General features: G+C 41.9%; 1 protein-coding gene and 1 non-coding gene across 3 annotated transcripts in view; both read right to left on the minus strand.

Moving 5' to 3' along the window:
* Positions 1-13,020, minus strand: part of ARHGAP19 (Rho GTPase activating protein 19) — a 79,049-nt gene extending 66,029 nt beyond the window's left edge. Inside the window, exon 1 of one of the 2 annotated variants that reach the window (XM_020878808.2) lies at positions 11,208-13,020. In XM_020878808.2, coding sequence (XP_020734467.2) covers positions 11,208-11,260 — 53 coding nt within the window. In that variant the 5' untranslated portion in view covers positions 11,261-13,020. Of the gene's footprint in view, positions 1-2,432; positions 2,457-11,207 lie in introns of those variants that run through there. The other variant, XM_020878810.2, reaches the window with a different exon arrangement.
* Positions 6,367-6,496, minus strand: LOC139036128 (small Cajal body-specific RNA 11). Its single transcript, XR_011488866.1, has one exon. It is a non-coding gene; the product is annotated as a small Cajal body-specific RNA 11 (non-coding RNA).
* Positions 13,021-13,421: the final 401 nt, after the last annotated feature.

The raw sequence follows: 13,421 nt of genomic DNA on the forward strand, positions 1-13,421 counted from the left end.
GATTTTTTTTTACACAATGTCCGTAATATTTGGGGAACTACAGCACTATAATTTAGAATTAGGCTGTAAAGTTAGTGAGCCTAGTTTCAATTTTTGGCGCCATCACGTCGCGCTGTGTGACCCCAGACAAGTTACTTGATCTTCTGATTCTGTTTCCTTCTCTGTAAAGTGAGGACAATAATAATTCTCAGAGGGGTATTTTGAAGATTAAATGAGATCATCTCTGAAGAGCTGCTTCACAGCAGAGGGCCTAGCACACACTAGGTCTAGATAAATGTTCAAGGTGAGACGGTAAGTATTAAGAATGCTAAACTCCAGGGGAATTTCCTGGTGCTCCAGTAGTTAAGATTCTACCCTTTCACTTCAGGGGGCGTGGGTTCAACTCCTGGTCAGGGAACTAAGATCCGGCATGCTGCATCATATGGCAAAAAAAAAAAAAAAATAGCTAAACTCCCTTCTCAGATAGCCTTTCTATCTTCATTACTGTGTGATAAGGACCATACATTGCACTTGTAGTTACAGTTTAATCGGTTACCCTGAAAAAGGGAGGGTTCCTCCTCAAAACCAACTGTTATTCTGTGACTTCTGATTAAAAGCAAGTATCATTGCTGACTGAGTGCTGTAAAAGTAGCCCGCAGCTAACAAGCCTGCACACCCTGTTTCTGCAAGGATGTCACGGCTCCCCTGAAATCATCCTTACCCTGTTGAGTTATTGATTGTCAGCGTGATGATAAGCACAGCTGTACACCATGCATTCGTGAAAGTTCAGAAAGTCATCTTGTTTCTAACTGCTTGGCTGAACAAAAGGTCACAGAAAAGTAGCCCCAGCCCTCAAGGAGATTACAGTAAACTCAGGGAGACAAATGAACACAGGAGTCACATACAACAGAACACAGTTTAGAATTATGAAGGTCTAAATATCCAAGTAGAGAACAGATTGGCAGGAATTCAGAAATGTGGAGAAAGGAAGAAGGCCAGGGATCTCAAGGATGGTTGAAGAGCAGAGGCGTGGACTTGAGTTCACCGCAAATGTGATTGTAAATCCATCTACCTATCCAACAGATGTGGAGTTTGAAGGCAGAGGGGGTATTTGAATCATCTTTGTGTTTCCAGGCCCTCGCCCCAAAGGAAGGGGGAGAAAAAGGAGGAGGAAATACAGGAGGGAAGTAAAAGAAGGAACAAGGTGGAAGAGAAAGAAGAGGAGGATCTGCCCATGACAGCAGTTCCAACATTGTCCTTTCCACTCCCACCCTCCAACAAAGCAACTGACTTGGAATTCCCAGATGCAACTGTTTTCCACTTTTGCTCCTGCTGTTCATTCTCCTTGAATTAAAGCAGGACATTTTGATGCCTAGGTCAAAATATAAAAATACCATGTGTACAATAAGCTTTTCTGAGTCTTGCATCAATATTGAGCCTGGTTAGGGATGGGATGAGGCTGCTTATTGAACATTTGAAACAAAAAAAAAAGGAAAAAGGTCTAAAAAATGTAATGATTAGTTCTCTTGTCAAACAGGCCAGCAACTTCACCAAAATATCATGTACTCATCTGGAATACCCATTCTCTCCTCCTTTCCTTGCCAAGTAACTTGTATTTGTTATGATAAAGTCTTTGAAATCAACATTTTAATGGCTTTTTAATCACCTGTTCATATTTAGTTCTTTTATTTTTATATTGTTTAATAATACAAGTAATACATGAAGACATATTCCTTGTTTAAAAAATCAAATAATTCTTGTCCTTCTTTAAGAAACCCCTATTTTTTGTTTGATGTGTGTTCATTCAGATCTTTTTCTATGCAATATGTTTATTCAACAAATATTTATTGAGTGCCTACAATGTGCCAGCCACTGTTCTAGGCCTGAAAATACAGGATAACAAAACAACATCACTCTCATGATTTCTCATTCTACTGGTAACACATACATACACAGAGAAATACATAATTTTAAGTTTTAGATAAATGGTGAAATGCTGTACATATTGTACTTAGACTTGCATCTTAGAGATTTTTCCATGTCAGAACACCAAGATCTGCCATAATATTGTCGCACCTCGAAGCTTGTGGGATCCTAGTTCCTGGACCAGGAATCAAACCCATACCCTCTAAAGTAAAAGCCTGGAGTCCTAACCTCTGGACCAGGGAATTCCCTGCCATTAATCTTTTGAACTGCTATGTAGTACTCCATCTTTTAGATGTTCCCTGGTTTATTTAAACCATCCCCTGCAGATGTACATTCAGATTTATGTCAATCTGGATTGCAAGCTCTGGAAACTAACTTTGGCTAACATAACAGAAACTGTATTCACTGGAATGAAACTAGGTTGAAGCTGCAAGAAGGAAGGGGGCTAAGGAACAGGAAACCCAGCTAAGGTCAGTCCATTTAGTGTCACTTGACTCTCAGCAGTCACCCCTCTGCTGATTTCTCACCTGTCCATGGGTCTCCAAGTCACCCCCCGGGAGAGGCAGAGTCATCAGAAGAACATCCAGTTGACTTAGCCAAGGTCATTTGCCTCTACCCTTCTTCCCTGGGGGAGAGCTCTGTCTCCGAACAAAGCTCATCCAGTGGGGGATCACTGGCAAAAACAGGGAAAAATTAAAGGACAAATGTGTGTTACAAATCATTCCCAATAGTTTACTTCCTGGGGCACATAGTTACTCTGGGCTGGAGCAAAGCTTCACCCTTCAGTCTCCTTCAGACACACTAAAGACTAACATCTGCATATTTCACAGGTTGGAAAAAAAAAAAAAAAACCTGTCCAGTTTTGCTATGGAATCCTCTTCAAAACTGGCCACAGGGCCAGAAATCCAGGGAGGGAACTCAGTGAGGGGAAGGAGAGGAACCAGTTCTATGCAGCTAAAAACAAACAAGTTCGGGGCTGGAACCCCAGAGTGAGAGTTCTGAGGGTCATTTTCCCCAGCCAGGACCACAAGGTCAGAGGCAAGAGGCTGGCAGAGAGGAGGACTGGAAGCTCACAGTCCTGAAGCATTACTCACTGGGAGTCACCATCTGGTGCTACAGTGTTGAATAAGCCATGGATCCTACACTCCAAAAGCTCAGACTGTAGCTGGAAGGCAAGGAGGCCAGGCTGTCTGGGCCACAGCAGAGGCAAAGACCAAAGTCTCTGAAAGCCTGAAAGCACCACAAGCAGCCAGGCTTGGCGTGGTGCGGAGTTGAGGGATGTGGCAGTGGTCCTCAGTCTTACAGGGTGAGTTGGAAGACCTACAAACGGAGTGAATCATTTTGAATTGGAATCTCTCCGGTGTGCTAATCAAAAACACCCCAGACCTCACGTAAGGAGGCCCCAGGTGCTGATGGTAAGTTTCAAAGGAGTAACATATATGTGATGTTCAGAAATGGGCCGGTACATTATGATCTCTCCGTGCTGGGTGTTATCTCCACCGTCATGTGAGGGATCCTTTTTTCCTGCCATTATAACCCATTCTTGCGCAGGGTGTTTTGGTACACAGATAAATTTTGCACATGAAGCTTCTATAGCTACTAAGAAGGGTGAAGGTCAGCAAAGGTCTTATGACTTCCACACCTCTCTTGTCCTCTAGACAGGAGCCTTCAGAGCTAGCTTCCAAGTGTCCCCTAGTCAAAATCAGAAAGTGAAGGAAACTTCCTTTAGCCCCTTAAGCCTTTGCATTCATCCTCAACCACAGAATCTATCTTCTTTCAAGGATTTAGGAAGACAGGGCTCCCTTGCTCATTCACACTTCAGTGTGAATTAAATCCAAGAGTACCTCTTCTGGAACATGTAAATTTAAAGGACCAATTTAATTGTGAAATAAAAGGCTCATCACTCAGTTAAAATAATTTACAGGATCCTGTGAATTAGAAAACCTGAAAACCTTCTCAGGATTCAATCACTCTGTCTCGGGTTACCGTTCTGCAGCATTTCTAGGTTTGTTTTCATTATTGATTAGTTTTGGCTTCTCCCACTAGACTGTAAGTTCTATGGGTTAAGGACTATATTTGGGTTTTGCTTATGTAACTATTTTTGAATGAATAAAGGAACACGTGAACCAAATATATCAAAGAGGTATTAAGTAAAATAGTGAGGTTACACAGGTCTTAAGGAAAAGCCTACCTATACTTGGAAATAGGTCTTTGTTTCAATGCACCCAGCATCTCTTTAGGGGTTCTCTGCTCCCCTATCCTCTGTGTGTTTTGGGTGGCACGGATGCTGTCTCTGTCTAAAGGAGTGGGCAAATTACTCTGGTCCGGCAATCAAAGGACTCTCTGGATTTTACAGTCCGGACCAACCCAAGTTAATATGGAAAGTATGTAGTAAGAGCTCCACTGGGTGAGCTGAATGCGGTGGGAAGGCAGAGGGCAGGAGGACCCACTCCCTGTTGGAGGAGGTTTGTAGCTGGACCAAGCAAGATTGAGATGGATAGAGATTTGGGCGAATGGTACTCTCTGCAGAAAGAATAGGACCAAACATGGGGAGACAGGATCATGTTAGATACATGTGGAAGCTGCCAAGGGTCCAGTGTGATAGGAGCAAAGGGCTTCTGTGAGGTCAAGAGAAGGTTGGAAGAGTGGACCAGGACCAGCCCTTTGAGTTCTGGATACTATGTTAAGAAGCTAAGGGTTTTATTGAGGAGGTACTGTGGACCTATTCAGAGTGGGGATGGTGGACCTGAGCAAGACGGTGCATTAGGAAGTTGATGTGCCAGAAGAGTGGATTAAAGCAAAAGAGGGGAAAAAAAAATAAAGGGAAAGAGGGTAGGGCCCAGAAGCAACTTGCAGGAACCCAGGCAAGGAAACATGAAGGGTATGGCCAGTGGGACCAGAAATAGGACATGACAATTGGCAGAGGCCCTGAGGGCAAGAAACAGACCTTAGGGAGTAAGAACCAGGCAGAGTTAGAAGAACAGATTACAGAACCTGGGTAATGGTTTGAGAAGGGCACCTTTTGGCATCAACCAAAACCAAGTTTGAATCCTGGCTTTGGCATTGGCAGTTTGTGTCATCTTGCACAAGTTTTTCTTAACTCTGGGCCTTGGTTTTCTTGTCCATGAAAGAGAATAATACTAAATGAAGAAGTTATTGGAAGACTAAAGAAAATAATCTCTTTAAAGTGCTCTTGAGACTTCCCTGGTGGCCCAGTGGCTAAGACTCCAAGCTCCCAATGCAGGGCACCCAGGGTCGATCCCTGGTCAGAGAACTTGATCCCACATGCTGCAGCCACAAGTAAGACCCAGCTCAACCAAATAAATAAATGAATATTTTTTAAAATAAAAATTAAAAATTAAAATGTTTAGCTAATGGGTACAAAGTTTCTTTTTAGAATGCAGCAAATATTCTAAAATTAGGTTTTGGTGCTGGTTGCACAACTGTTAAAAATACTAAAAACCACTGAATTGTACATTTTAAAAGTGTGAATTTTGATATCTAAATAAAACTGATAAAAATATAATCAATATGTGGTAGTTACTATTACCTATCACAGTTCCTGATCTGAGTACATCTCCTGGGCCTTGCCTGACTGGCATTGCCCTCCAAACCACCCTTGCAGATTTTATTTGAATTTTATTTATTTATATTTGGCTGTGCTGGGTCTTCATTGTTGGGCAGGCTTTTCCCTAGTTGTGGTGAGCCGGGGCTACTCTTCGTTGCAGTGCACGGGCTTCTCTCTGCACTGGCTTCTCTTGTTGTGGGCACGTGGGCTCCGGCACTTGCTGTATGCAGGCTCTAGAGCACAGACTTAGCAGTTGTGGTGTACGGACTTAGCTGCTCCACCACATGTGGAATCCTCCCAGACCAGGAATTGAACCCTTCATTGGCAGGCAGTTTCTTAACCACTGGCCCAGGAGAGAAGTCCTCCGGTCTTTTTTTGAAATACTGACCTATGCCACCCGGTGTCTCCTGATTTTCAATGTTGTTGACACCCAGGCAGCCAGACACACACACAAAGCCTCTGCAGGTCTGAGACTGCCTTCCTCTGACACCTGCAGCCAGTCATTCTGTGAGTTCGAGCATCTGCTTTTCTATTCTCACTGCCATGGTTTGGCAAGGGCAGTACTGCCCTTTCTGCAGTCCCAGAAACAGGAGCACTAACTGCATCAGCCTATATAGGATCACCCTAACAGTCCCTATAGAGATGTGTTCCTACATGGCCACTTTTTACCTATGATCAAAATACAATGAGAGTGTAATGGCTCCTTGTCTTTTCATCTCTTCATTCTTTTTATTTTTTTATATTTTTAAAATTTATTTAGATTGCACAACTCATGGCATGTAGGATCTTAGCTCCCTGATGAGGGATCAAACCCGTGCACCCTGCATTAGAAGTACAGAGTTTCAACCACTGGACTGCCAGAGAAGTGCCCCCCCTCCAGACTTTTTTTTTTAACTGTCCCCTCACAGCAGCCCTATTCTTAGGACAGCCCTCCTAAACTACTGAGGAGATTGCTGTGTATCCTGACAGACTCCCCTGTTAAAACTGAGCACAGGGACGTTAAGAAAGCATAGACCAGGACCACATCTCTTCATTCTTTATTCCTATTCTGATGGTAGATCTGACTGGGCCTAGCATAACTCAAAATCCATCAGAGACACTCATAGTCCTTCCGTTTTTTCCACTGAGTCTCAGAACTACCCCCAGGAATCTTCAGTAAATTTCTCCATAGCTTACACATTCTAAACCATTCCTCGAAACTATTTGCACTAGTTTCCTAGGGCTGTTGTGATAAATTATCACAAACTTGGTGACTTAAGACAACAGAAACTTGTCTTCTCACAGGTTTGGAGGCCAAAAGTCTGATATAAATAAGGTGTCAGTTGGCAGGGTCAGTTCCTTCTTGGGGACTCGGGGAGAAGCTACTCCATGCTCTCTCTTGGCTTCTGGTAGTTGCTGGCAGTCCTTGGTGTTTCTTGGCTTGTGGTAGCATCACTCTAATCTCTGCCTCTGTCCATACATGGCAACCTCCTGTGTGTCTCTGGGTCCAAATTTCCCTCTTTTTAAAATGTTTACTTATTTATTTTTGGTTGTGCTTGGTCTTCATTGCTGCGGGAAGGCTTTCTCTAGTTGCAGTGAGCGGGGGCTACTCTCTAGTTGCAGTGTTGGGGTTTCTCATTGCTATGCTTCTCTTGTTGTGGACGGAGCATAGGCTCTAGGTGCTCGGGTTTCAGCAGCTGCAGCTCACTGGCTCTAGAGCAACAGCTCGATAGTTATGGTGTATGGGCTTAGTTGCTCCGCAGCATGTGGAATCTTCCCAGACCAGGGATCGAACCCATGTCCCCTGCATTGGCAGGCGGATTCCTAGCCACCGTACCACCAAGGAAGTCCCCAAACTTCCCTTTTTTAAAAGGACACCAGTCACTAGATGAGGGCTGACCCTAATCCAATTTGATCTCATCTTAAATTGATTACATCTTCAAGGACCCTGTTTCCAAATAAAGTCACATTTACAGATTGTCAATGGACATAAATTTGGTGGTGGCTGTTGTTTAGCCGCTAAGTCATGTCCTACTCTTTTTCGCTCCCCATCAACTCTACCCATTAGACTCTGTTCATGGAATTTTCCAGGCAAGAATACTGGAGTGGGTTGCCATTTGCTCTAGGGGATCTTCCTGACCCAGGTCAAACTCACATCTTTTGTGTCTCCTGCATTGGCAGGACACTGCACCACCTGGGAAGCCCCATGAATTTGAAGGGGATCCTATTCAACTCAGTACACTACTCAAGTCTCCACCTCTCGGGCCGCATCCCTCAAAACCTTTCCAATCTTGAGTCCTTTCTACTTTTATAAATGGCAAAATATTCCACATTACTGAATCACTGTTGGCCCAATCCTTTAATTCATTTTAACTACTGAGTTACAGGCCTGACTGTTCCTAGCACCCTGTTTGACCTATGGGCAGTTATCTTTCCCACCCTATAAACAGCCTCTAAGACATTGTCAAATTTTGCCTTCCCTGGTGTTTCCAGCTTTCTCAGCTGCTACTCTACAGAGAGGTGTTTAATAACTCGTTAGCACCTTTTTGCATCTCAATGTGAATCCCCTAAATCTCTTAAATTTTCTCTGTAAAATTCCTCCTCCCTGACCAACCCAGCTTCTAGAGCCTCAGGTCTGGGAGGCAATGAAAGGAGGGATATAGAAGTAAGCCTGTGTCTGCTTTCCTGTTTCCGAGGCCCATTGCTCAAGGATGCTGCTGACCTCTAAAACAGAGGCAAGTCTTATTCTTGCCATATAGTTTGAAATCCTCCACAGTGGGCAAGAATTTAGTCAACCCGCAGCAGGCTGTCTACATCTTTTTAACACTGGATTGTGAATCTACACCATTGTCCTGTCAGGCATTAAGCAACATGCCAGCAGGGTGTAGACTTCCTCCTGCCTTCCAACAGTCAGCCCAGACCCCCTGTGCCCTGGCCAATTCTAAAAGAAGTCACAAAAGTAGCTGCTCCCTTTCTGTGGCTTATTTTTTTTTCCTCTAAGATTTTACTCTAAAACATTCCAAACTCTCAATAAATTGGAAGGAATTTAATAGTGAACAACCCTATTACTCAGCACCTAGATTCTACCATTAACATTTCTTAGCATTTAAAAAATTGAGCTATACTTCACAAAACAGAAAATTCACTTTAAGCTGGCTTTTGAAGTGTACACTTTGGGGAATTCTCTGGTAGTCCAGTGGTTAGGACTTCCACTGCAAGGTCTGAGGTTCAGTCCCTGGTTGAGAAACTAAGATCCCACAGTTGCACAGCAAAATAAATAAATAAAACCAAGTGTAAACTTTTGAAGTGTGCACTTTAGTGGTTTTAAGTGTATTCACTATGTAGTATAACCATCACCACTAATTCCAGAACATTTTTGTCACCTCAAAAGAAATCTAGGGAGGGGGGATCGGGATGGGGAATACATGTAAGTCCATGGTTGATTCATGTCAATGTATGGCAAAAACCACTACAATATTGTAAAGTAATTAGCCTCCAACTAATAAAAATAAATGGGAAAAAAGAAATCTAATGCCCATCATCAATTAGTCTTAATTCCCATCTCTTCCCAACCTCTGACTAATTCACTTTCTGTCTGTACAGATTTGTTTATTCTGGAAATTTCATATAAATGGAATCATACAATAGGTGGCCTTTTGTGTCTAGTTTCTTTCACTTTTGTCTTCAAGGTTCACCCATCAGTCAGTTCAGTTGCTCAGTCATGTCCAACTCTTTCACCCATACTGTATACAGGTTCACCACACTATAGCATATAACAGTATTTCATACCTTGTATGATAAATTATATTCCACTGTATGAATAGATAACATTTTATTCATCCATTCATTAGCTACTGAATATTTAGGTTATTCTACTTTGAGGTTATTATGAATAATGCTGCTGAAACACTTGGGTACAAATTTTTGAATGACTATGTTTTCAAATTTCCCACATATATACCTAGGACTGGAATTGCTCGATTATACAGTGACATTAGCATGTCACTATACATGCTTTATCATATACCTACCTGTCCTAACCATCCTTCTATCTATGTATCAATCCATCTCAAGGTTTTGGGCACTTGAGAATAAACAGCAAACATCAGTATACCTCACCCAGTGTGTCTATTAACTAGAAATCAATATTTGTGAACAGTTTTTTCTTTTCACGTAAAATTTACATACAATGAATTCTAAGTGTAGGATTCAATGAGTTTCCTGGGAAACCTGGAATCAAGATATCAAGATACAGAACATTCCCACCATGCCCTGAATCTCCTTCAGGGCTCTTCCAAGTCAGTCCCTGCTACTGCCCCAACCTCTCCAAAGGCAATCAGTTTTCATAAATTAATTTTACTTGTTCTGGAACTTCATATAAGGAGGATTAAGCCATATATGCTCTTTTTTGTCTGGCTTCTTTCAGTTAGCATACTGTTTTTGTTTTTTAAACCTTTATTTATTTGGCTGCACTGGATCCTGGTTGTGGCACTCGGGATCTTCAATCTTCATTGTGGCTTGCAGAATCTTGAGTTGTGGTATGTGGAATCTAGTTCCCTAACCAAAGATCAAACCCAGGACCCCCTGCATTGGGAGCATGGCACCTTAGCCACTGGACCACCAGGGAAGTCCAATTACCATACTGTTTTTGAGGTTCATTCATGTTACTGCCTGTAGCGATACTCCAGCCCTTTTTGTTGCTGAAGAGTATTTTGTCACCATCATCATGTGAATGTGCTATACTTTATCCATTTACCTGTTGATAAATCACTTATACACTTTCCAATTTATGGCTTTTATGAATAAAGCTGCTATATTCATCTGCCTATAGGCCTTGACATGGACCTATGATTTCATTTCTCTTAGGTAAATATCTAGCTTTGGAGTTATATCATAGGGCAGGTGTATGTTTAGTTTTGTAAGAAACTGCCAGACCTTTTCCCAAAGTGGTTTTACCATTTTCACATACACAATGATGCATGAGACTTACAATATTTTGAACCAAAAAAATCAAAACAAAAATCCTAAACTGCTGCTAATTATTTTCATTTTAAAATTTTAATTAAGTTCAGAATATTCTAGCTAATAACTGGCTGCGCTGACCACTCTCAAATGACTAATGATTATAAATGAGGGAATGTCTTCAATTTACATAAGGTATATGTCAATTATAACTCAAGTAAAGATAAAGAGAAATGATGCATTCATAATAAAAAATGCTCAACAAATGAGAAAAAGAAGGGAACATCTCCAACCTAAGAAAGGCCATTTATGAAAACCCAGAGCCAACATCATACTTAATAGTAAAAGACTGAATACTTTCCCTTAAGATCAGGAACAAGACAAGGATGTCTGCCCTCACCACTCCTCTTCAACCTTGTTCTAGAGGTTTCAGCCAGAGACTTAGGCAGGAAAAACAAAAGCCATCCAGATTAGAAAGAAAGAAGTAAACCTTCATCTGTCTGCAGATGATATGATCTTGTATACAGAAAATCCTAAGAAATCCACTAAAATATGGTGATGATTTTTAAGACATCCTGTAGAAGTCCAGAATTCCAAGATTTAAAAATTCATTTGCTTTCTTCATACTGCCTCTTCCTTTATTCTCACATTCTTGCCTCCAAACTTGACAAAAATAAGCCCAACTCTTTTTTAACAGCTTCCCACCTCTTCCCTCCATCCCACTCCTCCCTAAAGGTTTGCTCCTGTTATTATCATCTTGGAACTGCCCACCAAGACCCTTGTTTCTACTTACCTGGATCCCCAGGCTCCAGTCTCTTTCCAAATAATGCTAGTCTCCTGCTCCATATTTTGAAGTAGTTCTCTACTGCCTGGCTTCTGTGTTTGTATGTGTATACTTTGTGGCTAATTGTTAAAACAGCTTTATAGACATGTAATTTACATGCACAAAACTCTTTCACTTAAATGAGTTTTTACCCTCAGAATGGGAGAAAATAATAGCAAAGGAAACAATTGACAAAGGATTAATCTCCAAAATATACAAGCATCTCATGCAACTCAATGCCAGAAAAACAAAGAACCTAATCAAAAAGTGGGCAGAAGACCTAAACAGACACTTCTCCAAAGACACACAGATGGCTAATAAACACATGAAAAGATGCTCAGCATCACTCATTATTAGAGAAATGCAAATCAAAACTACAATGTGGTATCACCTCACACTGGTCAGAATGGCCATCATTTGAAAGTCTACAAACAATAAAAGCTGGAGAGGGTGTGGAGAAAAGGGAAACCTCTTGCACTGTTGGTGGGAATGCAAATTGATACAGCCACTAATAGAACAGTATGGAGATTCCTTAAAAAAAAAACTAGGAATAAAACTACCATATGACCCAGCAATCCCATTACTGGGCATATACCCTGAGGAAATACCATAACTGAAAAACACCATGTACCCCAGTGTTCATTGCAGCACTATTTACAATAGCTAGGACATAGAAGCAACATAGAAGCAATCCAGATGTCCAATGACAGATGAATGAATAAAGAAGTTGTGGAACATACACACAATGGAATATTACTCACCTATAAAAAGGAATGCATTTGAGTCCATTCTAATGAGGTGGACGAACCTATCGCCTATTGTAAAAAGTGAAGTAAGTCAGAAAGAGAAAAATAAATATTGTATATTAACACATACATATGGAATCTAGAAAAATGGCACTGATGAATCTACTTGTAGGGCAGCAATGGAAACACATACATAGAGAACAGACTTTGGACACATGGGGGAAGGAGAGAGTGGGACGAATGGAGAGAGTGGCATGAAAACATATACATTACCATATATAAAACAGCCATTGGGAATTTGCTGTAGGACTCAGGGAGCTCAAATCACTCTGTGACAATCTAGAGCAGTGAGACGGGGTGGAAAGTGGGAGGGAGGCTCAAGAGGGAGGGGACATATGTATACCTATGGATGACTTATGTTGATGTATGGTAGAAACCAACACAGTATTGTAAAGCTATTTTTCTTCTATGAGAAATTGTTCAGTCGCTAGGTTATGTCCAACTCGTCACAACCCCAAGAACTCCAGAACACCAGGCTTCCCTGTCCTTCGCTATCTCCTGGAATTTGCTCAAACTCAGGTCCATTGAGTCAAAGATTAAATTAAAAATAAATTTTTTTAAATAAATGATTTTTAGAAAATTTACCGAGTTGTGCAACCATTACCATAACCCAGTTTTGGAATATTTCAATCATCCTGTCACTATCCCTCCCCCATAAATGTTGGTCCACCAGAAATCTACCTACAAGGGTAATTAGTGTTCGGAAGTTAGGCCTGAGGGGTTTGGGATTTTGAATACAGGTTTTAAGACTCCAAACAATATGGTGATAAAGGATCGTTTTCTATCTCTCTTTCTTTTAAAAACTGAAGTCTTGGTTAGTCATTAAGCCAACCACGTTATCTTGGAGGGTTACCTTGGCCGTGTCTCCATTTCCATCCAAATAGCTGACCATTTTCCTCTCCTGCTACCCCCCTCAGAAAGGATACTCCCCTACTGGTTTGAGGCATTCTTCTTAAAAGAACTTTCTAGCTCTCCGCCCCTCCCAAGACGAGCAACCTCCCCTCCAGTCCCTGTCCAGGTCCCCACATACCCACGCTCCAGATCAAAAAACACATTCATCAGTGGCTTTTCTTTGCCAATTTCCAATCCGCCACCCCCATCGCACCACAGGGTCCCCTTCTTCCTTTTCATCTGTCAGCCTCGTTTCCCTAATCTCCAGACAGATCCCTAGCCTGACGCCTTCTCTCCATCACTCGCCTCACTCACGCTGCCATCACTTCCCAAATGCCGGCATCCCTAACCTCAAAGGCGTAAATGCCAAAACCAGACAAGTTGACGCGCCTAGAGAAGTGTGTGGGTGTGTGGGTGGAAGTGTCTGTGCTTGTGTGTGGAAGAAACCAACAGAGGCCACGCCGGTGTCCATCTTCTGGAAATGTCA

The sequence above is a fragment of the Odocoileus virginianus genome, chromosome 7 (assembly GCF_023699985.2).
Source record: "Odocoileus virginianus isolate 20LAN1187 ecotype Illinois chromosome 7, Ovbor_1.2, whole genome shotgun sequence".
NCBI lineage: Eukaryota > Metazoa > Chordata > Mammalia > Artiodactyla > Cervidae > Odocoileus > Odocoileus virginianus.